Source organism: Theobroma umbraticum, unplaced genomic scaffold (genome assembly GCF_002168275.2).
Source record: "Theobroma umbraticum cultivar Fairchild unplaced genomic scaffold, ASM216827v3 scaffold_95.0, whole genome shotgun sequence".
Lineage (NCBI taxonomy): Eukaryota > Viridiplantae > Streptophyta > Magnoliopsida > Malvales > Malvaceae > Theobroma > Theobroma umbraticum.
In genome coordinates, this window is record NW_018397257.1 from 11,716,846 (window position 1) to 11,743,385 (window position 26,540).

At 39.0% G+C, this 26,540-nt stretch overlaps 5 protein-coding genes and 1 pseudogene across 11 annotated transcripts; 2 read left to right on the plus strand and 4 right to left on the minus strand.

The window, feature by feature from the left end:
- Positions 1-1,830: 1,830 nt before the first annotated feature.
- On the minus strand, positions 1,831-5,095 carry WRKY25 (WRKY DNA-binding protein 25). 2 transcript variants are annotated; one of them, XM_021423715.2, is made up of 6 exons: positions 4,631-5,095; positions 4,069-4,257; positions 3,335-3,966; positions 3,043-3,204; positions 2,431-2,615; positions 2,210-2,348 (listed from the first exon to the last, which is right to left on the minus strand). In XM_021423715.2, the coding sequence occupies exons 1-6, from the start codon at positions 5,000-5,002 to the stop codon at positions 2,344-2,346; spliced, it is 1,545 nt and encodes a 514-aa protein (XP_021279390.1). In that variant the 5' UTR covers positions 5,003-5,095; the 3' UTR covers positions 2,210-2,343. The 2 variants fall into 2 exon arrangements, with proteins under 2 accessions (XP_021279389.1, XP_021279390.1); XM_021423714.2 differs by having other exon boundaries at positions 1,831-2,615; positions 4,631-5,093.
- A 1,790-nt stretch (positions 5,096-6,885) lies between these two features.
- LOC110413014 (F-box/LRR-repeat protein 3-like) lies at positions 6,886-11,960 on the minus strand. Of its 6 annotated transcripts, XM_021423713.1 has the most exons (9): positions 10,864-11,960; positions 9,851-9,976; positions 9,336-9,461; positions 8,877-9,270; positions 8,674-8,803; positions 8,285-8,367; positions 8,073-8,182; positions 7,724-7,975; positions 6,886-7,121 (listed from the first exon to the last, which is right to left on the minus strand). In XM_021423713.1, the coding sequence occupies exons 1-9, from the start codon at positions 11,530-11,532 to the stop codon at positions 7,062-7,064; spliced, it is 1,950 nt and encodes a 649-aa protein (XP_021279388.1). In that variant the 5' UTR covers positions 11,533-11,960; the 3' UTR covers positions 6,886-7,061. The 6 variants fall into 6 exon arrangements, with proteins under 6 accessions (XP_021279388.1, XP_021279382.1, XP_021279386.1 ...); XM_021423707.1 differs by having other exon boundaries at positions 6,886-7,118; positions 8,073-8,367; XM_021423711.1 differs by having other exon boundaries at positions 8,073-8,367; positions 9,357-9,437; positions 10,864-11,959.
- A 547-nt stretch (positions 11,961-12,507) lies between these two features.
- On the minus strand, positions 12,508-15,170 carry U2B'' (U2 small nuclear ribonucleoprotein B). Its single transcript, XM_021422710.1, has 5 exons — positions 14,997-15,170; positions 14,532-14,704; positions 13,926-14,019; positions 13,222-13,301; positions 12,508-13,032 (listed from the first exon to the last, which is right to left on the minus strand). The coding sequence occupies exons 1-5, from the start codon at positions 15,067-15,069 to the stop codon at positions 12,754-12,756; spliced, it is 699 nt and encodes a 232-aa protein (XP_021278385.1). The 5' UTR covers positions 15,070-15,170; the 3' UTR covers positions 12,508-12,753.
- A 2,154-nt stretch (positions 15,171-17,324) lies between these two features.
- On the plus strand, positions 17,325-18,827 carry LOC110412354 (short-chain dehydrogenase reductase 2a-like). Its single transcript, XM_021422882.2, has 2 exons — positions 17,325-17,782; positions 17,951-18,827. The coding sequence occupies exons 1-2, from the start codon at positions 17,697-17,699 to the stop codon at positions 18,777-18,779; spliced, it is 915 nt and encodes a 304-aa protein (XP_021278557.1). The 5' UTR covers positions 17,325-17,696; the 3' UTR covers positions 18,780-18,827.
- A 1,472-nt stretch (positions 18,828-20,299) lies between these two features.
- Positions 20,300-20,933, minus strand: LOC110412723 (senescence associated gene 20 pseudogene; annotated as a pseudogene).
- A 2,556-nt stretch (positions 20,934-23,489) lies between these two features.
- On the plus strand, positions 23,490-26,465 carry LOC110412956 (mitochondrial 28S ribosomal protein S29-like protein). Its single transcript, XM_021423621.2, has 6 exons — positions 23,490-24,126; positions 24,350-24,558; positions 24,932-25,186; positions 25,306-25,392; positions 25,679-25,851; positions 26,011-26,465. Exons 1-6 carry the CDS (start codon positions 23,583-23,585, stop codon positions 26,120-26,122), a joined length of 1,380 nt encoding a protein of 459 aa, XP_021279296.1. The 5' UTR covers positions 23,490-23,582; the 3' UTR covers positions 26,123-26,465.
- Positions 26,466-26,540: the final 75 nt, after the last annotated feature.

The following is a 26,540-nucleotide window of genomic DNA, read 5'->3' on the forward strand; positions in this document are numbered from 1 at the left end:
CGAACGCTAAAGAGGCAGAAGTCGTCGCCGGCCACGCACGATTGACCCCTGATGGCGACGAAGTAAGCGAAACGGACAGCTAAGATGAGGACGCCGAAGGAAAGAATGCGTACGAGGATGTTCTTGAGGATGTTGGGTTTCAGCGCGAAGGGATCCATGGTGCGGCAACAAGAGATAAACTGATAAAGAATCAAACCGAACTGAAAGAAATGCTTTGGCGCCAAATACAAGATAAGGAGTAGAAAATAAAGGGAGAATCGGAGGGTAAAATGGGAATCTGACGTGTCTTCGTATGGGACGTTTTGGTGCCAGGAGGGTGTCCAGCTGGCTACTAGTCGACGACGATGATGTGTCATACGTTCTTAAGTTAAAAGATTTTTGTTTTCTTTTTTCTTAGTAATATCAATATCTTATATTATTCGTCAACAAAACATACTGTAATTTTAATTTCTCATCCAAATTTAGTATTAATTTATTTTTTATAGTTCATCCGCTAAATATTATAAGTTCATTTTTTAACTAAGAATAGTTATAAATCAAACTATTTTCATAATATTAATATTTTATTTTACTCTATAATTATTTATTCCCTTTCTATTTAATTTTCACGAAATAATGATTATATTCTTATTGATATCATTACGTTAACAAAACATATCGTAAATCTCTCTTTGATGACACAAGTTTAGCATTAATTTGTCCTTTATATTCATCTAATAAATTATTTAACAAAGAATAGCTATTAACAAGACAGTTTCATGATATTTTTACTCTATTTCATTCTATAAACTAAATTACAAAGAACTTATTAATTTGTATTCATCCTATAAACATAATAAGTTCATTTTTTTAACAAAGAATAGTCATAAAGTAAACATTTTCATTATATTTTTATTCTTTTTCATCCTAGAAGTAAAATTACAAAGCTTATTTATTTATTTTGCTATTCTATAAAACTTAGAAAAGGATTTTCTATTCTGTCATAAATGGTTACATTAGACAAAATATTATGTATTGTCAAATTGCAATTACTTTATTCATGATTGGGACACTATTTATAACATAAACAAGTGTTATAGCACAGTGCCTGTTGCCAATTGGACATTGCTTCCACATTATGTGCTTTGTTAAAGCCAAGCAGAAGCCTTTTAACCTTGACAGTTGGGACTGGTTGGGATCTAACCCTGCATTAAACTATTTCACAATGATGAGATTAGCAAAGGGTTAAGAAATGGATTAAAAGGAACAAGACACTAAACAGATAGGCATTGTTAGGTCGGTGGTGGCCTGCGGGGGCCATCACCCATCAATGGTCCTTTTAAATGCACCGTGTGCACCACGGAAATGTCCCACCACCACCACCCCCTCCTTGGCTGCGTATGCTGCTGTTCGTACTCATTTGCCCTTTGTTAAATGTCTTGATTAAGTTTATCTGATGATGTCGACCAAGGATGGAATGGTCATTTTTGACTGCCCTGGAAAGGGGCCGTCCAAGAAGGATCCATCTGGTATGAAATTGGTACGCCAGTTGACCTTGAGCAACTTGTTCACTAAGAAATCCACCCCCCAGCTCCACATTTTTGACTCGTTCAAACCTCCAATTAAAAATTCTGATCATGCATCTAATGACGATTGCAATGTTGCTAATTAGCTATGTTAAAAACCTGGAGTCCTGATTGGGACTAGCAGGCCTGGGAGGTGGAAAGCAGAAAGGACGCGCATAAAAATGAACTTTTTCGTTTGGAAAGTCGTTGGAAGATCCGAGTTTTGCTTTTCAGTCCATAAAAACTGCACAATCTTGCAGGGATTCAGACTGCAGTATTCAATCTCTTGTCAACAATATAAAAGGTGTTTTCTGAAGCAAGTGGATCACTAGGATGTGTGATACAACAAAACAGCAAATGATTTGGGGCTCTCTCCTGTTCTTATCTGGGTAGAGAGGAAGGCCTCAAAATAATCAAAAAATAGGTATAGTAACTTTTACAGGCGGCTCCTATTAGCATACTCAATCTGAATATACAAAAACCAATACTGTGGAAATGTACAACAAACAAACTGAATGCAATTAATTAAATGAACCTGAGCTCCTTATTCTTGTGGTTTTTATCTACTCCCCTCTATAGTCCTAAACCTTACTATGTCGGAGCGAATTTCAACATAGTAAAGACTCGATGAACACCTCATCTCTTGGTTCTTCCTTGGTTCTGGAAAACATATTGTTCACGTGTTGCGGCTGATTCATGAAAGACCCCATGGAGTTGCCAAATCCTGAGAATCCAAAGTTCCCAGTCCCCTGCAACATCTCCAGCGTGAAGGGTGCTTGCCCTTCGGCTGCCGCTGGCCTCAAACTGTGAAGAGAGTTGGTCACGGAATGGTTAGAGTGATTGTTAACAGCTGATGGCCTTATTGCCATTGCTGCATTGTTGTTACCATTATTGTTGTTGTTGTTGTCTGGTAACGGTCTATTGACAGAATGGCTGCCGCTGCCACGAGCTGCCGGGACATCGTGGTTATGCTTCCCTTCATAAGTTGTGATCACTGCCCGAAGATCATGGGATGCTCGCTCAACATGCTTTCTCACTGGACATCCTGGATGCGTGCACTTGTAGTAGCTCCTGTAACCACCAGCAGTTAGAACTCCAAAACCAATAAAGAAACAGAGGACTCCAAAGTTTAAGACAATAAAGAGATTGCAGCCTGGAACTTGGAATTTAAACAAAAGGCAGGAGTGCCAAAACTCAAGCATTCCCCACTAAAGAAACTTTAAAGCTACAACTTATCTTTCTTGGAAGGAGTCTAATGTTAATCCAAAAGACAGACCGAGACAGAACCCACTTTTTGAGGCATATAAAAACTAAGACATCCTATGGATGATACGTTTGAGAGTAATGGATGATCGAATGTTTAACAATCTTGAATGGAAAGAAACGGTATAAAAAACTCACAGTGCTAATATAATACTACTTCTAGAATTTTAGCAAAGCGCACAGATTTCAAAATTTTTAAAAAAGGTGTAAACAGTTCGATGAAGCTGAAGTTTACCTTGGATTTGGATTTCCCTTGACCACTTTTTGCCCATATTTTCTCCATCTGTATCCATCATCCAAAATATCAATGTCACTGGTTGTTTGAACTACAACTCTAGGTTCCCTCACAGTTCTGCTCCCAGGGGCTGAAATTCCTTCATTTTCACCTTCACTTTTCCTGGAAGCAAGTGATATCGATGTTAGCTCAGCAGAAACAGTAAACAATATATTATAATCTATGTTAATAATCTTTGACCATGCCTTTCCAAAAAAAAAAAATCTTTTACCATAAGAAAATAAAAACCTACCATCTTTTGGCCTCAGGCTCGTCTTCATCAAACTCATCTCCTCCAGATTTACTCTTCTGCGAACCCTGATCGAAATCATCATCCACGACTGATATGGAGGAATTTTCCGGGGTTGCGACAGAATCCATCTGTCCACTGCCATGAGTTGCAAATGACTGATCTGGAATCTCGGCGCTGGCAGCATTCGAAGTCTGAATAGCAATGGTAGATGAAGAAGATGATGATGATCTCCTAGTGGACTGAGGCTTTGGATGGTTATGACTACCCTTGTAAACTATCTCAGTTATCTGCCCATCTAAAGACCTTTCAACCTTCTTCTTTGTTGGACAGTTGGGGAACGTGCACTTGTAGTAGCTTCGTGGGTTTTCGCTTCCTTTCACTTGTTTTTGTCCATATTTCCTCCAATTGTATCCATCATCTGATCTTCTGTTCTCTCTAATTGACTGAGGTTGCTGCTGGAAATTGCTATAATTCGATTGGAAGCCACTGTTGCTTTGAGAGTTACCTTGAATGTTGGCAATCTCAGGGGAAAAGCTCTGCATCTGAGTGTATTCAGGTTTTACCATTCTGTTCCCTGAGGAAAAATCCTCTTGCTTTACAGACTCTTGGAAACTCCAAGCTTGTTGTTGCGCCTGAAATCGGAATAAATTCAATCAAAGTGTTAGAAGAAAATAATCTTTAAAAAGATCGAAGTGAAAATTGTTAACTTGAACTAATTGACAATAATTACGTACAGTCTGAATTGTGTTTGTTGACGATTGAAACATGCTTGATGAAGAGGTGGCTGGCCTTGGCTGGGTTTGGAAAGAGAAATTAGAGTAGCTCTTGTCTTCCTGTTTTACGTTTTGCTGGTTGTTTCCAGAATTCGATTTCCAATTGAAAGCCTGAGCCGGAAATGTTCCAGTGGTTGGAGATGGCAGAATCTGTACGTAAAACAAAAAGATAAGAATCCCAAGCACCATCAATCAAAACATGCCAAAAAAAAAACCAAAAGTTAGGCAAAACTCCATGAAACAGAGTTCAATCAGACAAACAAAAGCAAGAGAAACAAACCCAATATTTCAGCAACAGAAACAGATAAAAGAAAAGGAAAGCTTTAAGACAAGTCTTATGCTCTGTTTGGTTTCCGAGAAACCAGTAAAGATCCGAAGAAAGTAAATCAGTAACCTTTTTTCATTTCAAAGATAACGAATAAACTCAAGTTAACAAAGCTTTGGTAAAACTAGACAAAGGATACAGGAAGCTGGAAAGCAGAATCAGAGAAAACAAAAAGCAGAGGATGAAAAAGATACATACGTTAGAAGCGTTCAACAAAACAGGAGAGTCCAAAAGCTCAGCTGGGCTCAGACCTGGGGGGATAGCAAAGTAAGAAGAAGGAGACACGGGAGGGGGAGAGATAGGCAGTGAAGGAGGAGGAAGTGACTTAAACTTAGGCACACCCGAACCAGTCCTCTCCGCAATCCGATCGGACAACGACAACCCACCACCACCTCCACGCTTGGCATCAACGCCACCGTCGAAAGTGGCGGAAGGGTTTTCATCGTCGGCACCACCGGAGGCCAGGAGGTCAGAAAAAGAGGTCGTCATGAAGGGATGTGCGGAGAAACTAAAGGCGTTTTGCGGGTGGGAATTGGCGGACGTATCCAGGCTGCTACAAGAGGAAGCCATCAAAAGAGAGAGAGAGAGGGAGATAAGAGGAAAGAAAGTTAGGGGGAGACGGAGGGTGGAGCTGATATATGATGTGGGAAGAAAGCAATGAAAGAAGAGAAGATGGTCACGTCTTACACAAGTTTCGTTCCTTTTTTTTTTGGTCTGAAGGGAGTTTCTGGGAAGCACAAGGAAAGTTTGACCGTGGAAAATATAGATTGGGGATGGTGGTGCATTTTTGTTTTTTTTGGTCAAACCTCGTGTTTTTGACTGGATGGCGGCTGACGCTGAGATAATGAAATCTATCTAACGGGGTGCCTAGTGTCATGTAATGTGAGCTCAATTTTTTCTTCATAGCTTGTTAACCCACCTTCACAATAATAATCATCCATATTCAAGTTATACATATAATTTCGAATTATCGTTTATATAATTATATAATTATACCCTCAAACACGAATTTTACTCCAAAATTTTACTTGAGTATTGCACATGTAGTGAACCAATAGTATTTCTTGTTTGGAATGAGCTTTAACAATGGAAGACAGTAGCTGACGTGAAAACCAACTCTTGTCTTATACAATTTACAAGGTGAGGTGCCCTTTTTTTTTCCTGCAGTGCCCTGGAAAAGTCTTTGCAAGTTGCAAATCTAGAAGAAGCATCAGCCTCAGAGTCAGACTCTTAACGTGTAGATGGGGCGGTGCCTATCCAGATCACGTCCTTGTTATGGAAAACCTCATTGTACGATTTCTTGAGGATTACGAGACCGGACTCCCAACCAATGGGATTCACTGTTTCAATAGAATTTTTTGGCTTATTTTCTTCATCATTCTTTGCAGTATGTTCCCAAACAGTTTTGGAAACAATGAAACTTGGGTACCTGTTTTGTCCCAAGTTGTTAACTTTCTGCATTTGGGGTTGTCTGTCCATTTGCATTGTTGGGTTTCCCTTTCTCGATGCATTGTCTTAATTGTAACATGAAATCCAGTTCTTGTACCGATGACAGACAGAGCAGACTGCATTCTCAATCCCGTGTATTTCTCTTTTACTTCTTCTATGCTTTTCAGTTTTCCATAGAAGTGTTTAGTAATTATGCATATCATTTTCTCAGCTACAATTTAGGAAGAACAGCCAGGTTTAAAAGAAAAGCGAGAATGTCCTGAATGAAGTATTGAAATTAGAGGTTTATTTCTTCTGCAGTGGTTTGCATTGGCATGAATCAGACAAACATGGCAAGAACAACCAATCAATCAATTAACTAGTACTAGAAATTTGTTCTTTTCTGATTTTGAAATCAATCCCAACTCTGATTAACTGTGAATGGGGCAATCACTAAATAAATTGCCTCCCGAAGAAGTCAGAGCTCAAGAATAGAAGGGCAGGTCACATCCTGTTGCAGAACATAAAGGACGATATAAGTTTTCAGTATTTGTCCATATTTCTAATATAATGAACAGTGGAACGTAACTCTAGGAACCAAGGATTTGGAAAGCCTTTCTAACAAAAGGCTCCGGGTCAAAGTCAGGAAAAACATCAGTGGAGTGGTGAAGGGCCAACTATTGGCATCAGAGATCCAGTGGAAGTCATGACTCATGACCATCTGCGAGGTCAGACTCATTAACTCAAACTCATTAATGCCCACCCAATGCTTATCTTTGAAAGGCCTGACCCGTTTTCTTGCATTTCCTTCCAACTTGTCTCTTGTTGCCTCAGATACTTTGATGTTTCTTTGTGGTTTCTTCCTAGTCAATTCAATTCCATTAATTTGTTAGACAAGGCTTTTTTTAATAAGTTGGGGAATGGGGAGCACGGACGTGACTGAGCCTGGACCAAGCCACTACTTCCATTGGCACATATAAATAAGTTGACAGACTGAGTTTTGACAGTTTAATAATCCAAGCAGAAACCTTTTTAAGGCTGTCAAGATTTATATAAACAAAGTTGCCAAATTTCAAGCCAAAACCTCATTTTGACATAAAGTAATTACATCATTTCAGCCCTTTTTTTCTCTTCTGGGCTACATAGACTCTACATACATATACAGACCCAGACAAGAGATAACCGGTGCATCCTCTGCAAGCTATGGAACTTCAGTACTCCTACCAAAATGCAGCTTCCATCCCTTGGGATCCATTTCCTTCTGTCAACCATACATAAAGAATTTTACTTCCATTGAAGATTATATATTTTAGAGATAGTCTACAACTTTCAAGGTAATTTTAGAGAGTTCTTGCCAGTTGATCGTGTATAGGGTGGCATGACCGAAGTAGATATTTACTCTTAAAATATGCAGTGCAGCTAAAGTCAATTTTAATAGTTCTAAGTTCTGAAAATCACTTATATAATCAGTACAGTACATCATAAACTTAATACTTAGAATCATGGTAGTTTTTTTAGTGGATGATAAGCCATTACAGAACATGTAGCATAACTATAGAATGAGGGAACTGAACTGCAATTCTCATGCTTATCTATCTTTCAAATTAATAAAATAAAATTAATGATATTCTGCTTGCGGGGCAATGATGCAAGTAGGAAAGTTAGCGTTTTCTCTTGACTTGGCCTTTATCTATACAATTTGACAGAGCAAGCTACATGTCTTCTTAGGTAAGTTCACATTTAGTGTTTTCTCTTGACTTGGCCTTTATATATACTAATTGACAGAGCAAACTACATGTCTTCTTAGGTAAGTTAACGTTTCTGATACATCAAGCTTTCGTTTAGATTTGGAGAAACACTTACCTGAAATGCCTTGTCCCTCCAGTGAAACACACACCCATGGGCTCCCATGTACTGAAGAAAGGATTGAGGAAGTAATGGTCTAAAGGATGCATGAAGTTTTACTTTTGTTAACCCTCGACAGGCCAACAAGGCTGCTGCCAGGCCATTTGGAGTCAAACCAGCCAAGTGCAAGATTGTCATGTTCTGTAGGCGATTGAGGCTAGCGAGTGCTACAAGCCCAACGTCTGTAACAGAGCAATAAGACAAGTTTATCTGCAATGAAAAGAAGTGAACAACGCTATTAGTTCAATATTAAGCCATAATAATCCAATCCACAAGAATTAAAGAAAATGATAATATATAATAATACCTGCTTTAGATTTTGGGAAAATTGAGCAAGTGGAAGCATTCCATTATCATTAATATTGAAGCATTTCTTTACGTCAAGCACAGTAAGTTGCTTACATCCCACAGCAATGGCTGATAGACCAATTGATGAGACACCAGGGCATCCACGAATCTCAAGTGCTTTTAACATCAAGCATTTTGACAATGATATTAATGAGTTATCTGTAACTTTACCATTATAAGCCATATTGATCATCTCAAGAGCAGGACAACCATCAGCAACGGCTGCAATGCCTGCATCACTTATTGCCATGGACCTGCCAAAGAGAAACACGTTAATATCAACATTGAAAGGAGAAATTATGTACCATGCAGAAGAGTGCAGCAGCATCCCAACATCTGGGGGACTAACATGATAGCACCTGTTTCTTTTAGACCCCTGTGCATGACCATCAGGAGAGTTTTGTAGTATGGCCTAGTGGGATCTTTATCCTTGTTAAAATTAGTGTTCTATGCAGCATTGAGTGCCCATAGAGTTTAAGATGCTCAATAGACCACCCATTTATGCAGTGGCCAGTCCTAGCGAGTATGAAATGTGTTCGAGGTATAGGAAAGTTGCAAACCTGTACAAATCAAGCTCTGTAAGCATTGAGCAAAAACTTCCAACATTAGCAAGTCCTTCATCCGATATGTTAGTGCAGATCCCTAACTTTAGAATAGATAATTTTGAACATCTTGAGATGGACTTCAAACCTGCAAGAGGTAACATAAATCATTCACAGAGACTTTCATTCATACATAAAACAGGTTATGGTCAAGGTAAAACCTTCATCATCAATTTCATTATCTGTGGCATCCAGCTCCTCCAAACATGAGCATCGCGCTCCAATCAAAATAAAGGCTTCCTTTGGAACCAAGCTACAAGATTCCATCCTGAGTGAAGAAAGGGAGGTGCATGAATTTGTTATGCTGTCTATAGAGGTATATGTTATCTTACGACAGCATGTGATGTCTAATTTCCTCAGTTCTTTGTGTGATTGGACAAGGAAAGACAGCCCCTCATCTGTCACTCCTAAGCATTTACTGAAGCTCAGCTCCTTGATTGAGGCATGCAAACTAGCCATGGCTTTGATCCCAGATGAAGTAATTAAACAACCATCTAATTTAATTGATTGAAGCTTTGAAAAAGTATGCAGGCATTTTGCTATATCAGAAGTAACCTGCACCACCATCAAATTGTTAGCAATGCCAAAAGATTAATATAGAGTTAATAAGAGGAAATTACCTTAGGGAGTTTCAGACTTACAACAGAGCCATATGCCAATATGAGCTGCTGTAGTTGTTGAGCACCATTTGTCAGAGATGACAAGCCCGTGTGAGTAACATTCTGACAGTTTGACAAATTAAGCATCTGTAAAATATGCAATTCGGAGAAACTGTCATTTGAAATTACATTACTCTTTGAGGGATAACTCATATGAACCTAATTCAACAACCCTACAAACTGAATATAACTTCTGTAGTCCTAGTATCAATTGGATTCTTACATTTCAACATGAGAGGCATGCATGTAATTATTGCTTGCAGAAACTTCAATCTTGAAATAAGATTACAACACGAAAAAAAAATCCAAAGTCTTGTTAAAAAAAATTCAAGTGCTGGCAGGGACTCTCTCATGTTCTTTCTATAATTCAATCTGCTTGCAATGCCCTTCAAAAAAAAGAAAAAAGGGGCTTGCAATAATCTTGGGCTGCTTAAAATGCCAACCTTTTCTTAAGGAACAAAAGGGAAAAAACATACCTTTAGTGACTTACAACTTTGCTTGAGTGTTGAAAGGCCATCATCATCAATGCCATGGCAGCCCTCTAGAACCAGATCTTCAAGATGTTGGAGTTGAAGGACAGATTTGACGCACTTCTCTGTGATCTGTGGTACAAAAGCAGAGAAGTTTTCACGATAACCTTTTCATTTGATTGGCCATTCTCTTAACTAAGAATCAAGAAAAGAAAAAATGCAGTGATCAGGTCTTGACATCAACACAAGAGCAGATTCTAGTAGCCATAGCATACATGAGAAATGACCAGTTAAGTACACTGAATCATGTGCTACAGTATTGCATCTTTTCCACTTACAATCAAAATTATATCTTGGCTTTCTATAGGAACTTCTCTAGCTGTTTTGCATAAAAAAAAATTAACATTTTGTGCTTATAAGCTGGTCCATCGAGGACAAAAGTAAACGAAATAACTCGTCAAGGGACACTTTTGAGGCAAGTTATTTGGCTAGTCTTCACTCCAAGAATCTCAGAATAGAAACTATTAGACTCAGCAGCTCAATAGAAATCGAACAAATGACTGACAATGGATAGGATAAAGGAATTGATCAACAATCTATAGGAAGAAAAAGTGCGAGGACCACAACATTCTCTTTTCAAACATGCTTATCAGTGCGCGCTTTAAAAGTTAAAAAAAAAAGGGAAAAACAGTGACATCAACATCATACTGCCAAAGGAAAAAAACAAGGGCAAAATATAAGTGACATCAACATCAGATTGCAATGAGCTAATTGTGACAAGACTTATCGTGGAAAGTAAACAAATGAAGCAAAACGAGTCGCAATGGATTGAACAAAGTGAAGTGCGCAGCCGAAAGGCCGAAACACACTAGTCTAGAGCCTAAAAATATAACCATTTGGCTACTACAGGTTGCCCTTTCCTGCCATGATAGTGAAGAGCAAGCTTAACTTTCTGTTCTTTGCCACAGCTTTCTCGGCGAGAAACCAACACAGAGTTTAAAAAAAGATATTGAACTTACCGGTAAATAAGAAAGATCTAAACTCCTGATCTCCTTGCATTTTAAAGCAATCAACTCCACACCCAAATCACCAACACGCAGGCACCACTTCAAGGAAAGCAACCTTAACTTTCTACACCCAACAGCTATACAGCCGATCCCCATATCAGTTATTAACTTGCACCTTGCCAGCTTCAATCTCTCCAAATTCTTCGCCTCTGCGATTGCTGAGGCCGCCAAGTCAGTCAACTCCGTCCCGTTGGACAAATCAACCTCAACGAGACCCGAACAGTTAACAAACAAGCTTGATAACCCGTCATTCGTGAAAAACCTTGATCTGGATAGGTTTATTGAATGCAAAGTAGCTTTCCAGGTTGACGATATCACGTTTAACGTGCTGTCATCAACACGCGGGCAAAGAGAGAGATCGAGATGGGAAACGAAAGGGTATCTGTGAAGGGTTCTCGGGAGGAGCTCAGTGCGTAGAGGCTTGAGAGTCTTGCGGTGGCGAGACTCTATGAAGTAAAAGGCCTTGCACGTGAGAGAGAACGACTTGCTGGCAGAAGGGTACTCGTCGGTGTCAAGATAGTCAAGGATTTTCAATACAACCTCTTCCGTTAAGACATCAAAGGGATTGGATGAAGAATCAGGTGAAAGTGCTTGCATTTTTTCCTTGTTCTGGCCTTTCATTGCGCTGTTCGAATCCAGTTTCTTTTTCCTTTATTGGAAGCTTTTCAGCGAAAACAAATCCGTCAAAAAGGCTTGGGGAGGGAAAGGAGAAGATTATGAGAACAGGTTTTGGATAGAATGTGCAAAGAGACTTGGATAGCGGGGCTTGCAAGATTCTGAGGTAACCGTTAACAGAAAACAGTAGGATCAACTGGGAGGGGGACTTGGGTTGTATCTGGGAAGGAGAAGAACCTGCATGCCAAATTACGAAACTAGGCTTCCGAGCTTTTGTCAATTATATTTTGCCTGACCAAATGACCCTTGCTTCTTATGCTTCTCTGAATTTTTGGCTTGGCTCTTACCTAGCAAAATAGCTGTAAAAGAGGAAAGTGCGAGAGGGGGGCGTTTTGGGAAACAGCAAAGATGTCCACCGTCACTTGCTAATAATAGAATGCTCGACTCATTCGGGGAAGTTATCATATGAGGAAGGACAGATTCAAGTGCACATGGTACGGCAATCATATACAAAGTCCGCCCACCTTCCCCCGGCATATAATAACGTACAGAAACGTTGTACGTTTTAGCCGTTGTCACGGTTCTCTCTTTGGCGCGTTAATCCCACTTTCCATCTCAGTCCGACCACGTACTCTTAAGCCTTTCCAGCGACATTTTTAGGCTGTCTTTTGTTTTTCTAGTTATGATTATAGCTGTGAAGTTACAGAGTCCACCAATCACGGGTTGCCATATTATCTCCTTTTGTTTTGACATTACTCCTTGAGTTTGTTTTTTTGGTTAAATTATTCATCACGTCACATACGGATATCACTTTCCCGATGAGGAAAACAATGGATCACATGTTACAGCCGTCCCAGGGAAAAGGCAGGAAAATCCAGGTTTCATCCAGGTGCTGTGGCATCCACGGTTGAGTTAAATATGGAGTTATGAACGATAACAAAACTGCAGTTAAGAGTGGAAGACATTTGACCGCTTCACAAATGAAAGAAGTGTACCTTTAACCAACATAGTTGCAGAAATAGAACAAGTTATCACAAAATGCATCCTCTGCTATAATCATCTAACTTGGGTTGGCTACTTTCAAACATCAAAGACATGAGACAAGGCTTCCATGATTAGTTTCTTCGAGATCTACATGACTACGGTATGCATGAATCTTTGCACCTATTACATATCCATACAAAGTTATACCAAGAAATAATACAATCACGGACAAAAAGGGAGAGGTCACTTCTTAGCAAAAGTGATAGCCATGGGATATTGAGGGGCGATCTTGAAACCCTGAAGGTGCTGCATGGCTGTAGAGGACTGCTCTTCATCTTCATACTCTACAAAGGCAATGCCTGGCTTTGCTTCAATCATTCGAACTTCCCTGAATCCTGGGTACTGTTCGAAAAGCAGCTGCAGCATCATGCTAGTTGTCTCGTGAGGTAAATTCTGAATGAACAGAATATTGTTTGGTACAGCCTGTTCCTGGGCATTCAAATTTCCATGATGGAAAGGAGCCTGCACATAATCAGACAAACAGCATGTCGGCAAACTCCATTCCTCTTGGTAAAAAGCACGGCCAAAAGCAGTGTAAGGCATATCTTAACTTACTATCTAGGCACCAACATTCTCATAGGTAAAGATATGGGGTTTCAGAGAGGAAAGAGAGGAAGCAACCATCAAAATGAACATAATACTGCAAATTACCTTTGGACCTCCATTTTGAGAACCCATGCCATTCGTCATTGCAGATTGCTGTGCTTCTTCTGCACGTCGCTTCCTTTCAGCTGAAAGTTGCATATTGTATCAAAAGAATGTCACCCAATAGAAGCAGATAAACTAAAACACCAAAGAAAAAGGCCAAATCAAAATATTCTGGCCCAAAAAACACAACTCCATAGACTGGTCCTTTTTCTTCTTTTGCTTTGGTAGAAATTTTCTTTACAAACAGTAAATTCAAAAGTCTACATATCTGGTACCAGGATAGCACCAAAAAACAAGCAGCCAGGCTCACTGGGGTCATTTATCCTGCACTGAAATTAACAGAAGTTCTGGGATAATATTGCAAAAGGAGATTCTACTTTCTTGTCCCATCGCAATACAAATGCATCAATCACTGAACTATGAAGTTAAAGAAACTCTTTTCATAGTTAAGAAAACAGAAATATTTAACTGCCCCTGCTTCCTTTGCCTTGTCTAACTGAACCCCAAACAAAGTACAACCATCATTTCCTTACTCTCTCTCTCTCTCTGTTTTTATTTCTGTCAAAAGGGTAGGCTAGTGCAATATTACTATTGGATCATCACATGATAACATAATCAAATACTGATGAAAATTTTTTTCTTAAGTAAATCAAGGCCATGCATTATGCATATGGAAATTTGAGGAGCTAAAAGAATGACGTAGTCACCTTTTTCTCCTTGCTTCTTCTTCTTTTCCCTGGGAACGTAGCTTCCATCATCTTTGGCAACACAATCTGACTTTGTTTTGGCATATTGTATCCGCTGCACCAAATTAATCAAATAGACAGTCACATCTAAGCATCATTAGGAACTAAAACCACATATAAACATAGAGCCTCGCTAAATTTTGATTGCAATCACAAGCGATACCTACAGAATAAAGGAAATGCTATTCAAGTAGCCATCTTAAGGAATCTATGAACTCAGGGATGTAGATGAGGTATAGTTGCAAATGATCTTCTGGATTGGATGCAACAGAAACAAAAAAAGGACCTAAATTGTCAGAAATATGAGTTGATATGATAGATTTCTGAAGGTTTAACTTACTCCAGAAGACAGAACCACACGTCGTGAAAAATATATACAAACCATTGAGCATCATGTCACAGTAAATGACAAAATAATTCCAACAAGATTAGAGAGACTCAACAAAGACTAATTTCACTACAATGGTAACAGTGAAACCCCAAACCAAATGCAACACCTACATCATTAGAATTTGAAAGAAAAGATACAATGTTCACTTTGAGGCAATAACACATACACATACTCACCATAGGCTTATCATAAAATGGAAAATTTTGCATTTGACGAAATGCGTTGCTGGCAGCTGTCAACTCGTTAAACACAACCCATGCTTGTCCACGAAGCTTGGGTGTCTTCAAGGCAACAACATCCAAAATCCTTCCATATTGAGAGAATAAAGCATAAAGGGATCTCTTTAATTCTGACAAAGCATAAAGAAACAAAATGTTAATGTGAAATCAATTCCCATTTCAAAGTTCAAACTAAAAACAAATCTTAATTCCAAGATCCTAGCATAAAAGCAAGCCGATTGGGTTAAACCCTAAAACAAGGGAGAGCTTTTTCTGTTAAACCCCAAAAGAACCTATACTTTCCATCTTGCATATACAACTCCTTGGCAAGGTTCAGCTGCGCTAATTGGCTTCTAGTTTGTCTCATTTCCCATCATTTTCCCAGCAACCAAACAAAACCGAGCGAGAGAGAGAGAGAGATACCTTCTTTTCTGATCTTCTCATTGAGGTTCTTGATGTAAATAGTTTGATTTGGAGGTATATCAGCTGTTAGCATTTTCGCTGGCTTGCCCTTCACACTAATCTATCAATCACCAAGAGAATCAAGGACTGTGAGCTGAAAGAAAGTAAAGTCCCAATTTTTGTGCGAGGAACTGCAGAGGAAGAGAAAAGGAGGTAATCAGGAATTGGGATTGGGCCGCATTAAGCCCTAGAACACCTCTTATTCAGAATTGGGCTTTAATACATGGGCCCTTAGTAGAAACAATTGGACTGTTTTGGGCCGAGAGTGAATCCACACTACTTTTTTGGGACTTAAAAGTCTCGATATAATGTACCAGAATTAGATCGAGTGTTGAACGATCCAAACTAAAATATTTAAACGAAATTGATGGAATTCGATTAATTCAGTTATGTTTTTCCGTTTTTGGTATTAATTGGTTAGAATGGACGGATGATTTATTTGGTTATTTCAATTAATTTTTTATTCAAAATTTACAACCAAATCAACATAAAATAGATTATTAATAAATATATATATATTATATATAAACATAAATATTATTAATATTTTTAAAATATAAATATTAGGATCTACCAAACCAATTGAACTGATAGAGATAAGTCAATTTCGATTATTTTCAATATTTTATTATAATTCAGTTGATTTTAATTGTTTTTTAAGAAAATTTGACTATTTTGATTTTTAAAATTTTAAAATTAAATTGATCGAACCGATCCAATGTGATGGTAAAGTTTATTATTAAAATTTCTATACTATGACTTTTATCTTTTTAAATTAGAATGAAAAGTAAAACTAATGGTGTCATACATATTTGACAAATGCTTTCGCCTCCGACCATTTTCCTATGATATGTCTCCGCTCCTTGCTCACACCAACCTTTTAAAAGAATTCCTCGTTCATGCAACAAGTTCCTGTCTTTGGTTTCTTTCCTTTTTCTTTAGACTTGTCTAATCTCTTCGAATGCTTCAAGTTTTGTCTGATTGTTAAAGCCAACTTGGAAACCTCAAAGCAGAGATTAACATTGTAAATCAATCACAATGATGGCTTTGTTCAAGTAGACCTTGTTCACGTGTAACATGAGTTCCATATCTCCACCATCTTCAGCTCTTTTGCTTTGGCATTGCTTGGGGACCAGTAGTCTTTATGGCCACGACATAATCATGGTCCTGAATGTGCTTTTGGTCTAGCAGGTTAATTTTCGTGGATTTAAGGAGCTTGTGCAAAGTTGGGTTCTTTTAAGATTTTTATTTGTGCCTTTCATTTGCTTGAATATATATATATATATATATATAGGAATCTTTATTTATTTCCATTTTCCTTTATACTTGCATCTTCTGATATGCACGTTTATATACCCTGGTGGTTACTCTATTGGATTTTGCTTGTCAATCTGGTTTTATATACCCTCAAGCTACACTACCCCATCCAGCTTGCTTTAATCTATAGTTATAGATAGAGATAATTCTAGAACTCTTAGACTTCTGTGTCAAGCCATTGACACTTGAAGTTAGAAAATCTAGCTGGCTACAGGTCATGATGGTTAAAACTCGAATATATATATCTTGTACGTCTCGACTTTGAAATAGAATTTACGAAATGGAAGTGAGTTATCTCTTATTGTACAGCTCGAAAAATGAATGTGCTGATGTTTTATATGATTAGAATGTTGCAAGTAGCCAATTCACCATACCTAGTGTCACCAGCAGCAGCAAGCAATATCAGTTGTATCCCATACCATACCTCCCACTCATTAATACAAGGAGCTGGATTTTGTTGAATATTGGTTCTATCAACTTGCGTATGCCGGCCAACTATGCATAACTGTTTCATTCTATCTCCTAATAATGCCTATGCATTCAATGAATTCTTCCATGTGCATACATATCTCCATTGATATTCAGATGAGGAGAAAACAGATCAGCAAAAAGTACAGAAAATCCTTGAAAGAAATGCCACCTAAGCACTCAAAATATATAGTTGGTGAAGGAATATAATTTTGCATCTACAAATCAGTTGGAACTGAGAATCCCGAGAGTCAAGCAAGTAATCTGCTAAGTCGTTGATGACTGCCATCTGGTGTGTATGTTGAAAGCAGAAAGGCTTTGAAAAAGTCTGACTTTCAAAGGGTGGAATAGAATGGTGATTCTCTACACGAATCCTTCTTGGCTTAGCCCGGGATAAACGAAAGAAAAAACTTGTCTGAGATCTCTAAATTCTTCGTGCCGTATACTCTATGTTCGTCGTTGCCCTGCATGCATCGAACTCATGATCATAATAAGAGAAAAGAACTTTAGGTTATATCAGGTTGCCTTCATAGATATCCGATGCAAGGCTTTTGCCAACCGTTCCCTTCATTCGAACTTTCAAATACCCTATTATCCAAAAAGAAAAAAAACAAAACGACATTTCAAGGATTCACTTCCCAAAAACCAGGAGGGTGATTATGGTCAATTCATAACACTTTTTCTCTTTTGAAAGAGAGAAATTTGGAGCTATAAATAGAGGTGGAAAGCTCTCCTGGAGACCCTACTAAGCCAAAGCCACTTACCAGCTTTATCTGTCTCTATAAATCATAGTTTATAGCTTCTGTTCATCTTTGCCCCTCTCTGAATATTTCTTTTTCCTCCCTTTTTGTGTATTTTCCTGTTCTATCATCAAACATGCCTGCTCAAGTTATACCTGAGAAAATATTTCAGGGGGTTGATTTCGTAGAGAAAAATACCATCTCCCAATTCTCACTAAGAAGGTAAGTTTTTTTTCCTGCAATGGTCTCTCATTCATGTATATATTTTGCCTATTGCCTTAAGAAATCATGTTTACAGAATCAATGCTTTCATTGTAATTTCTGGACAAGAAGTCATTTCTATATAGTTCCGTAGCTTAGCTAAAATTTGTTGTGACCATCTGATTGCAGGCTTGAGGAAAAAGTTGCGATTATAACGGGAGGTGCCAAAGGGATCGGTGAGGCGGCGGTGAGACTCTTTGTGAAGCATGGAGCCAAAGTCGTCATTGCTGATATTGCTGATGCTGCTGGCATTGCTTTGGCCAACTCATTGGCCCCTTCAGCAGCATATGTACATTGTGATGTAAGCTCGGAAGAGGACATAGAAATTTTGATCAATAAAACAATTTCATTATTTGGCAATCTTGACATCCTTTTCAACAATGCCGGGGTTCTTGGGAATCAATCCAAGAGGAAGAGCATCATCGATTTCGATGCCAGGGAGTTCGATCGAGTAATGCAAGTCAATGTCAGAGGAGCCGCTCTTGGGATGAAGCACGCAGCAAAAGTAATGGTGCCAGGAAAAAGTGGTTGCATAATTTCCACAGCGAGTGTAGCAGGTTTCATGGGAGGGCTCGGGCCTCATGCTTACACGGCCTCCAAACATGCCATTATAGGGCTTACGAAGAACACTGCTTGCGAGCTAGGCCGGTATGGCATCAGGGTAAACTGCATTTCTCCCTTCGGGGTGGCCACTTCCATGCTTATCAACGCATGGAGAAGTTGTGAAGTAGATGAGGAATGCACGGATTTGGAGGCAACTGATTATGATCACAAGGAAGCAGAGAAATTGGAGGAATTTGTGAGAGGATTAGCCAATCTAAAGGGTGTGACTCTCAAAGCTAAAGACGTGGCCGAGGCCGCTCTTTATCTTGCTAGTGAAGAGTCCAAGTACATAAGTGGTCATAACCTTGTGGTGGATGGTGGCTTCACCAGCTCCAAAAATTGTGTAGGCTTGTGACAATGGCAACCCAGTTTCATTTCTTTATTTAATTAGTGGTTGATGATCGGTGCAAGAACAGAAAAAGCAAAATACAACTAAAAAAACAATGCTATTTTTGTACTCATTTAGTGACCTTTTTCCAATGTCACAGCCGCTTCAATGATGTCTGCCACTACTTTTTAATCATCTTGATGAGGCTAATATGTTAATTTATCAGCCCTCCAAGTGGCTAGTGTTCCATTTGGTTGGAAGGGAATCAGAATTTGGGGGAGCCTATGTAGCTCCCGATTAGTCTTTTGATGTGAAAATTAGGCGAAACACTGCCTGGATGAATCGAGGGAAATGGGTTAAAATATTTCAAGTTGCTAGACAATAACAGTATCATCGATTAGGATTGCTGCGGAGAAGAACTCTTGAAAGCGTATAGGTATATTCCTGCAGCTTCATTCATTTCCCAATAAGCAGGCGAAGCACTCTAGGGAAACAGCAAATCATGCTGCAGCAAGTACTTACAATATGGACCAGCTCCAGAAATCAGGGCAGAAAAAATAATCTCAAAAGATAAATTAAACTACTGTTTTGTTTGTTGCCCAAAGAAGGATTGTAGCCATGGAAAGTAGGACTAATAATATATTTGCTTGAGCTCTGGACGCACAGAGCACAAAGCCGTCCACTTGCTCTCCATATCCAACTTTCATGCAATCTCATGGATCGAATAAACATGCTAACTGATGAGATGGAATCTTTTGATAGAAGCAACGAAGGTGAACTCTTGAGGCAGCTGTCAATGGAGAGAAAGTAACCATTTCCTAGAACTGGTGACCATCGTTTGACTGTGGAATGACCCTATAGCCGCTTACCATCTTTCTAATTCTGGTAAAGTTCTGTTTGATTCGACTTGGATGATCCTTGAATAGCAGGGGTCGATCGACTCGATCCAAGAACTAGTCAACAATGGCGTCTCTTAGCATTAAAAAAAGGGTTCACAGTTCTCTTGCAGCGTTTCCATGTTTTTACAATTCAAACTAGTTGAAATCAGAATCCTTTGTCCGATGTGTACCATTAGAAGAAGTAACACAACTTTGATATCCCTTCAAGATTCTGATGTTTACATATTCTTTCTTGGTTCAGGTCGATTTTTTCAGGAATAAAAGGACTCAAAATGGGTGAACACTAATCAGCTAGTGCAACAAGTTTATAACTAGTAAAAATGTGGAAAAATGTATTATCTACTTTGGGTCATGGGAGAAACTCAACATTGTGGTTTGTAGCTTTACAACTTAGTAGATTTTACATGAATATTTGTTCATCGGCAGTGAAATTGGTTTGTCAAGCTGACTGTAAAGAAATCCTATGTCATAGAACCTCTTTGAGACAAGTATTTGGTAAGTTGCTGCTATCACGTTACAATAAGTCGAATGAAGTATAATGTAACATGTGATTATGAAAAATTTCCCTGTCAGTACTCGTAATTAAGGAGTTCAAGATTTCACACAATGTTATAGATAACACAAAGTACATGACATTTAAACTGGTGGTTAAGTAAGTAGTACACATTCTATTCATGATTTCAACACATAAATTACACAAGAAAGACATCAAACTAACGAGCCTGTCAACGACAAACAAGAAAGAGCGGAGGAAACAAGAAGGCAAATAGAGAATTATGCTCCTTATTAAACCAGAGTGCAGATGACTACGTAGCTAGAGAGCTAAAACAAGGCCAGGCACAGACTTGTCATCACAGAGCTTGCTCTGCCAAACACTCTGGCAATTAGCTCCGACAGTCGGGGCCGACGATATCGACGGTGGACCTCCCTCCGAGTTGCTAAGTCGGGCGACGGTGAGAGATGTGTTAAAATACTCCCTAACTTGAGTTAATATCCCATTAGTGACGGTCCAAGCATGCACCCAAGAAGCGTCGAGTTCCTTGTTGTAACCCTCGACAATGACCAAGGAACCGAAGGCAGTAACACTCAGAGGAACAAAAATGAAGGGGTCAGTTGATCCAGTGAGCAACCGCATCAAATGCTGATGTGATGGCGGGCCGTGAAACCACCACTCGAGGTCTGCTGCCAGCAGGCGGTGCACCGTTTCAACGTCACGAGAATCCAGTGCGTCGTAAAGGGCTCTAACCACCCTTTCGTTAGAGTATTCTTCCTCTTGGCCCTCCAGTCTCGCTTGATTGTTCGCCAGCTCTTCGGCTAATAAAGCTAGACCGCCAGAGAAAGGAAATGAAGGGTGAGGTTTAATCTCGAGGATACTTTAGGATGGGAGATAAGGGTTCTTATATAGAAGAGAAAGAGGGGAAGCTTGGACGATTGGGTTGCATGGTTGGTTCTGAGGCATGCAAGGGGACCCAGGAAATGAATCCGGCATGTTCATAATTAATTATTTTTAGGTTAATAATGCGGATGGATGGATGATGCAGAGCAGCTTAATTATTGTGGCTCTTAGGAACAATGACTAGTCGTTTTCATTGGAATTTGGTACAATTCCCGTTTTCATTTCCCAAAAAGGAACATGACTAAAACCTTTAAGTTCTACAGCTATCACTTGATCTTACTACCTATACGTGATCAGCAAAACGATGAAAACGTAAGTTTTGCTTTCAAAAACAAAGAAGAAAAAGAGAATCCACCACAACATAGGTTATATAAAGTAATTAAGATTTACAAAGCTGGATTGTTTGTCTGGAATGTTCAAAAGAAGGCGCTTTTTATGCCAAACTACTACAGTTGTTAGCATTTCGTATGTGTTTTGGGTCTCTATATTGGACAGGAAGACGGCATGAGGAGAATGGTTAAAGATGTGTGGGGAGATTGAGGATTAGGTAGAGAAATTTGGTGTCGTCCCAGAAAGTAGACAATAGATTAAATCAGACTGACGTTGACACTATCATGATCTGGCTATATAGGCTTTGTGACGAATGGAATTTTCTAGCCACAAAGAACAAAAATGTCACCTCACACGTTTCAGCTGGCAAATATCCATACAAACAAGCTACTCAGTGACAACCTTTCAACCATTTACCGGCCTGGAAGTGGAAAGTTTGGGTACTCTCTACTCCTGGGAAAAGTTCAAGGTCATTCGTGGCATTTCAATCCTGGATATCTGTAGATGAAATCCATGTAATTTTCTATGTACGTGGCTAACAAATTCTCATGATCCCATCTGCAAAAATATCAATGAATAATTACACTTAAAATATTCCCGATGATATGCGGTAAACTATGCAAGAAGACGTAGATACAGGTAATGTTGTTCCAATTTTCTTACCTTTATTTGCAACTTGCTCCGACAAAAACCCAAAACGTACAATTTTCAAACCAACCAGGTTTAATCCCAGGAAAATGTTTGTCATATCTTGCATAACGTAATCAATCTCAGCACTTTGACAATGCACAAATGGTTGTGCAACACGCATGGAGCTGCATGATCACGGCATGCAAATACAACATAAGCGGACAATGACTCGCAGGGAAAGTTTGCTTCGGTGCGTTCCACCTTCGTGACCTACTTTCTTTTGGTTTTGGGGTTATTGAGCCTAGTTTAATGGCGAAGTTTTGTCACTAATCATTTGTTAGCACACTAAGAAAAGCAAAGGGGATATAATTAAAATTTGCGTTGTTCACCTTTCGGTCATACACTGAGATCAATTTGGACAGAGAGTCACTTGCACCCATTAGCCACCTGACCCCAGGAATCCTCTTTAGTCATTTTGATGCTACAATGTTTTCTATAAACAAAATTATAGTTGTAATATATAGCTACTTCAACAAATTATCACGACTCCTCAATGTGCGTGTATATATATAAAAGGTTCTGTAGCACATAGTGATGCTGACGATCACTAACGGCTTTGAGCCTATTAAGGTACTATGAGTGATTTTCTTTATTTGCATTAACCATGAGACGTTGGTTAACCCTAGGTTTTGAAACACATTTTTATAATATTGTGTAAAGAGGGTTAGTAAAGATTACATAGTTAATTCATACTGCAACAGGCTTTTTGTCCTTTTATTGGGTGGAGGTCTTAATTAGTCCTACATGTGGCACACCATTACAAATAAATCCAACAAATGTCATTCGACTTTCTAATTCTAAGCAAAGCATAGTCTAACTCCTATCCTGCCCTATCCTATCATTGGTATTTCGTTTAATAATCAGTTTCCTCTTCATATTCAAGCTCTTGTAACTTTTTGTGATTAACAACCTTGTATGCTTATCTATTTGGGTTAGAATCATAGCTTTAGAGGATTACACCCATGGAAGTTGTTTGAGTTGGGATCACATACTTTTAGGAGTCCTAATTTTGAAAATGAAATCTAATTCGATCCTTATGTTATAAATAAAAAAGATATTGTATAATATAAATACTGTTATATCGAGAATTTTTTATTTTTGAATGATATTGGTTATACATCTAACCAATTAAAATGGATTATATTATGAAGATATCTCAATTTTAAGAGAAATCAAGAGGAGATATCATACTGTTGAAATGCCTTAAATGGTGTCAAACATTGGGACACAACGTTAAAACTGAACTAACAATTGTGTTAAAACTCAAAGACAAGCCTAAGACAGAGCATGTTGTTTTGTTGGGCTTTGGGTACATCAGTTGCTCTAACCTGCAGCCCAAGAGAAATCAAGGATGAGCGGAGAAGGAAGGACCAATCAAACTAAACTTGGGCTCCAGCAGATGAAGTTTGGGCTGTCCATGTTCGCTTCTGGGAAAAACCTCTCACCTCCCCAAAAACCTCAAACTCGACAGCACAAGCTCAGAAGGCAAGAGTTTACAGCTTTACAGACAAGGAGATGTTGAGGTCCATTGTGAAACAAGCAACGCTCTGGAAGCCCCGACGCGACGGGATAATCCCTCAGCCGCCGGCCCATCTCCGATCAAAGCTCTATTCTTCGAAGAACGCGAAGGCATCTCTCACAAAGGCCAAGAAAGCGGATGCCAAGTCGAAGTCCAAGACCACCGGTTCCTCGTCCGCCACCGCATCTACCGCAGGTGAAGAGTTCGAATCAGCCGGCGCCGACGACTTCGAGGCTGCTCGAGCCCGACGCCTGGACGAGGACGAGAAGGACCCTTCTCTGGATGTGGGTCCCAATGGACGTCCCTTGTTCACTTCGACTCCCTCGCTCTCCCAGCTGACGCGGAAAGACGCTTGCTCATATATGAAGTTTAGTGACAAGGGATTAAGGGAGGTGTTGCCGGAAGGGTTGCCGATGGGAATGGTGACAGAGTTCAAGGAGTCGATGAGGCCAGCGTTGCTTGTTCGACAGAGTTTCGTGGATCTTCGTGATAATTTTAGACGCATTGTTGATCCTCCAATGTGGTCTTCTCATACTAAAGGTGGCTCTTTTTCATCTTTTCTAATATCAATGATATAACAAAAATTCAATCTTTTTTTTAAAAAAATTCATTTTCAAAATCCTTTCTTGTGTATTCATGGATCATACAATCAAACAATTGAAGTTATATAATAATAATAAACATTTGTGGCTATTTTAGATGGTGGGTGTTCTAATAGATTGAATTTGTGTTATGCTCTTAATTCTGGTGTTTACCTCCTCAGCTCCTAAAGCCAGGAAGCAAGTTGTACTGGACGGTCCAGTTAGCTGTGGGAAGAGTATTGCGCTGGCAATGCTTGTGCATTGGGCTCGTGATGAGGGTTGGCTTGTTTTATATGCCCCTAGGGGTCGTGAATGGACTCATGAGGATTTTTCTATAAAATCCAGGAACAGGTCTTGGGACACGCCTGTACAGGCTGAAAATGTTCTCAAGGCAAGAACTTTTCTCTATGTCAATTAAAATGTTTTATGCTCCGGTTACTGTTGTTGTCAAAAATGCTGACTGTTGCATGGTACCTACATTGCAATAAGTCAGAATATACAAAGAAGTTTCTGTTTTCTTCTCCATACTCAATGTTAGTTTTTGTTTCTGGTAATGAGATGAGGACAGATGAAAGTTTAGATGTTGAGGCCTTCCCCACTTTTCCCACGAGAGAATTCTAATAAGACAAAGGAAAAAATGAAAAGATGTCATGTCTACGCTATGTGTGTCTTTGACACTTTTTTTGTTTTAAATTTTCTGCTTGGTTTGTTATATGATGCAATGAAGTTGTATACCATATTTCCTTATGGTTTATTTTCTTCAGGATTTTCTGAAATACAATGAATCACGCTTACAACAATTGCCTCGCCAAATTTTCGATCCTATTCCATTAGGAGAAGGTGCCGGTGTTGGATGGATGAAAGGAGTTGAATCGATGGCCCTCCCTGAAGGTTCAACACTGTATGACCTGGTTCAAATGGGAATCAAGTACTCACATGCAGCTGTTGGAGTTGTAGTTAGGCTGAGAAAAGAATTATCACTTGTGAAAGATGTCCCTGTGCTTATTGCAATTGACCAGGTGAGCACCATATTCCCATGTTTTATAGTCCCCTTCTACGTGCGTAAACTTGATTATAACTTCATTTTTTTAGTATTTAGTTGGCATTTGTTAACTCAGTTATGTTGTTATGCCTTCAGTATAATAATTGGTTTACATTCAGTGAGTATGAGGAGCCGGTGACTGTCCGATCTTGTCGGCCAATACATGCTAGAGAACTTGCGATGGTTAGTATTGGCTCTTTTGTTTTAACTATATTTCTCAGTTTCATGTTAATGTGGGCGATTCCTTCTTTCTTTTTTGAGTTTTATTCTTAGCGTTAGGATTATGCTAATCCTTTCTGATAAGCTAGATATCTAGGTATTAACTTTCTAGTGTTCACCCTCAAAAAGAGTGGTCATTTGGTTTCAAAAATAGTTGCCTTCAGCCTGAATATCTTGTTGATACTTCTTATCCGCCTTGAATTCATTTTTTCATTTTATGCCCATGAATATTTTCATACTTCTTTCGCAGGTGAATGCCTTTAGGTCCATGATGCATGATGACATGATGGTTGGTGCTTTCTCTCATTCAACTGCAGTAGGAAAACTTCGTAAAGACCTGCCAGATGTCCCTGTAGATGCCCGTGTTAATTTGCCTCGTTATAGCTTAGATGAGGCAGACACTGTTAGCCATTACTACCTCAGGTGTGCATATGATATAAACCTAGTATCATTAATTTTGATTCTACTTTTGTATTGAAAACTTGTCTGATACTTGAAACTTCATCTGTTTAAAGTTTATGCTTCCTCTAGATTACATCATGGGGCACTAGAGTTACTTAAATTGTTGTTTGCCCATTGCAGGCAAAGGCTTGTGAGAAGAGAAGCATTCTCAGAGGAAAACTGGAAAAAAGTGTACTACTTATCCAATGGAAATGGGGCAGAAATGAGATGGTTAATTCCTTTGATGCGGTAAATGATACAGAAAATAAAAAATCTCCTCAAAAATTTTCTAAGAAATGGGGCCGATGAGGTTGCTTGGTGTCCCCTTTTGCTTTTCAATCTTTTTTGATCAAATTCTACACTTCTGCTTATTGTATCTGGTGAGACATTTGGTTGAGGTCATCATTTTTATGCCCAGGAACATGGGATTCATATCTATAGAACGATGTACCATAACGTAGTCAATGTCTGTAGTCAGTAGTTCGATCTTCAGGAAATTTTGATCATTTTTCTTACCATTGGATTCCATGTGGATTTTAGTGACTAATTCATCAGTGATGCCAAGTTGTATAACTCACAAGACCTGGCTGTTGAGATCTGCTGGTCATTTAGACAAATACAATGATTTTTCAAGGATCTTGCCTGATGAACTTGTTTGGGGCAAAACGCAT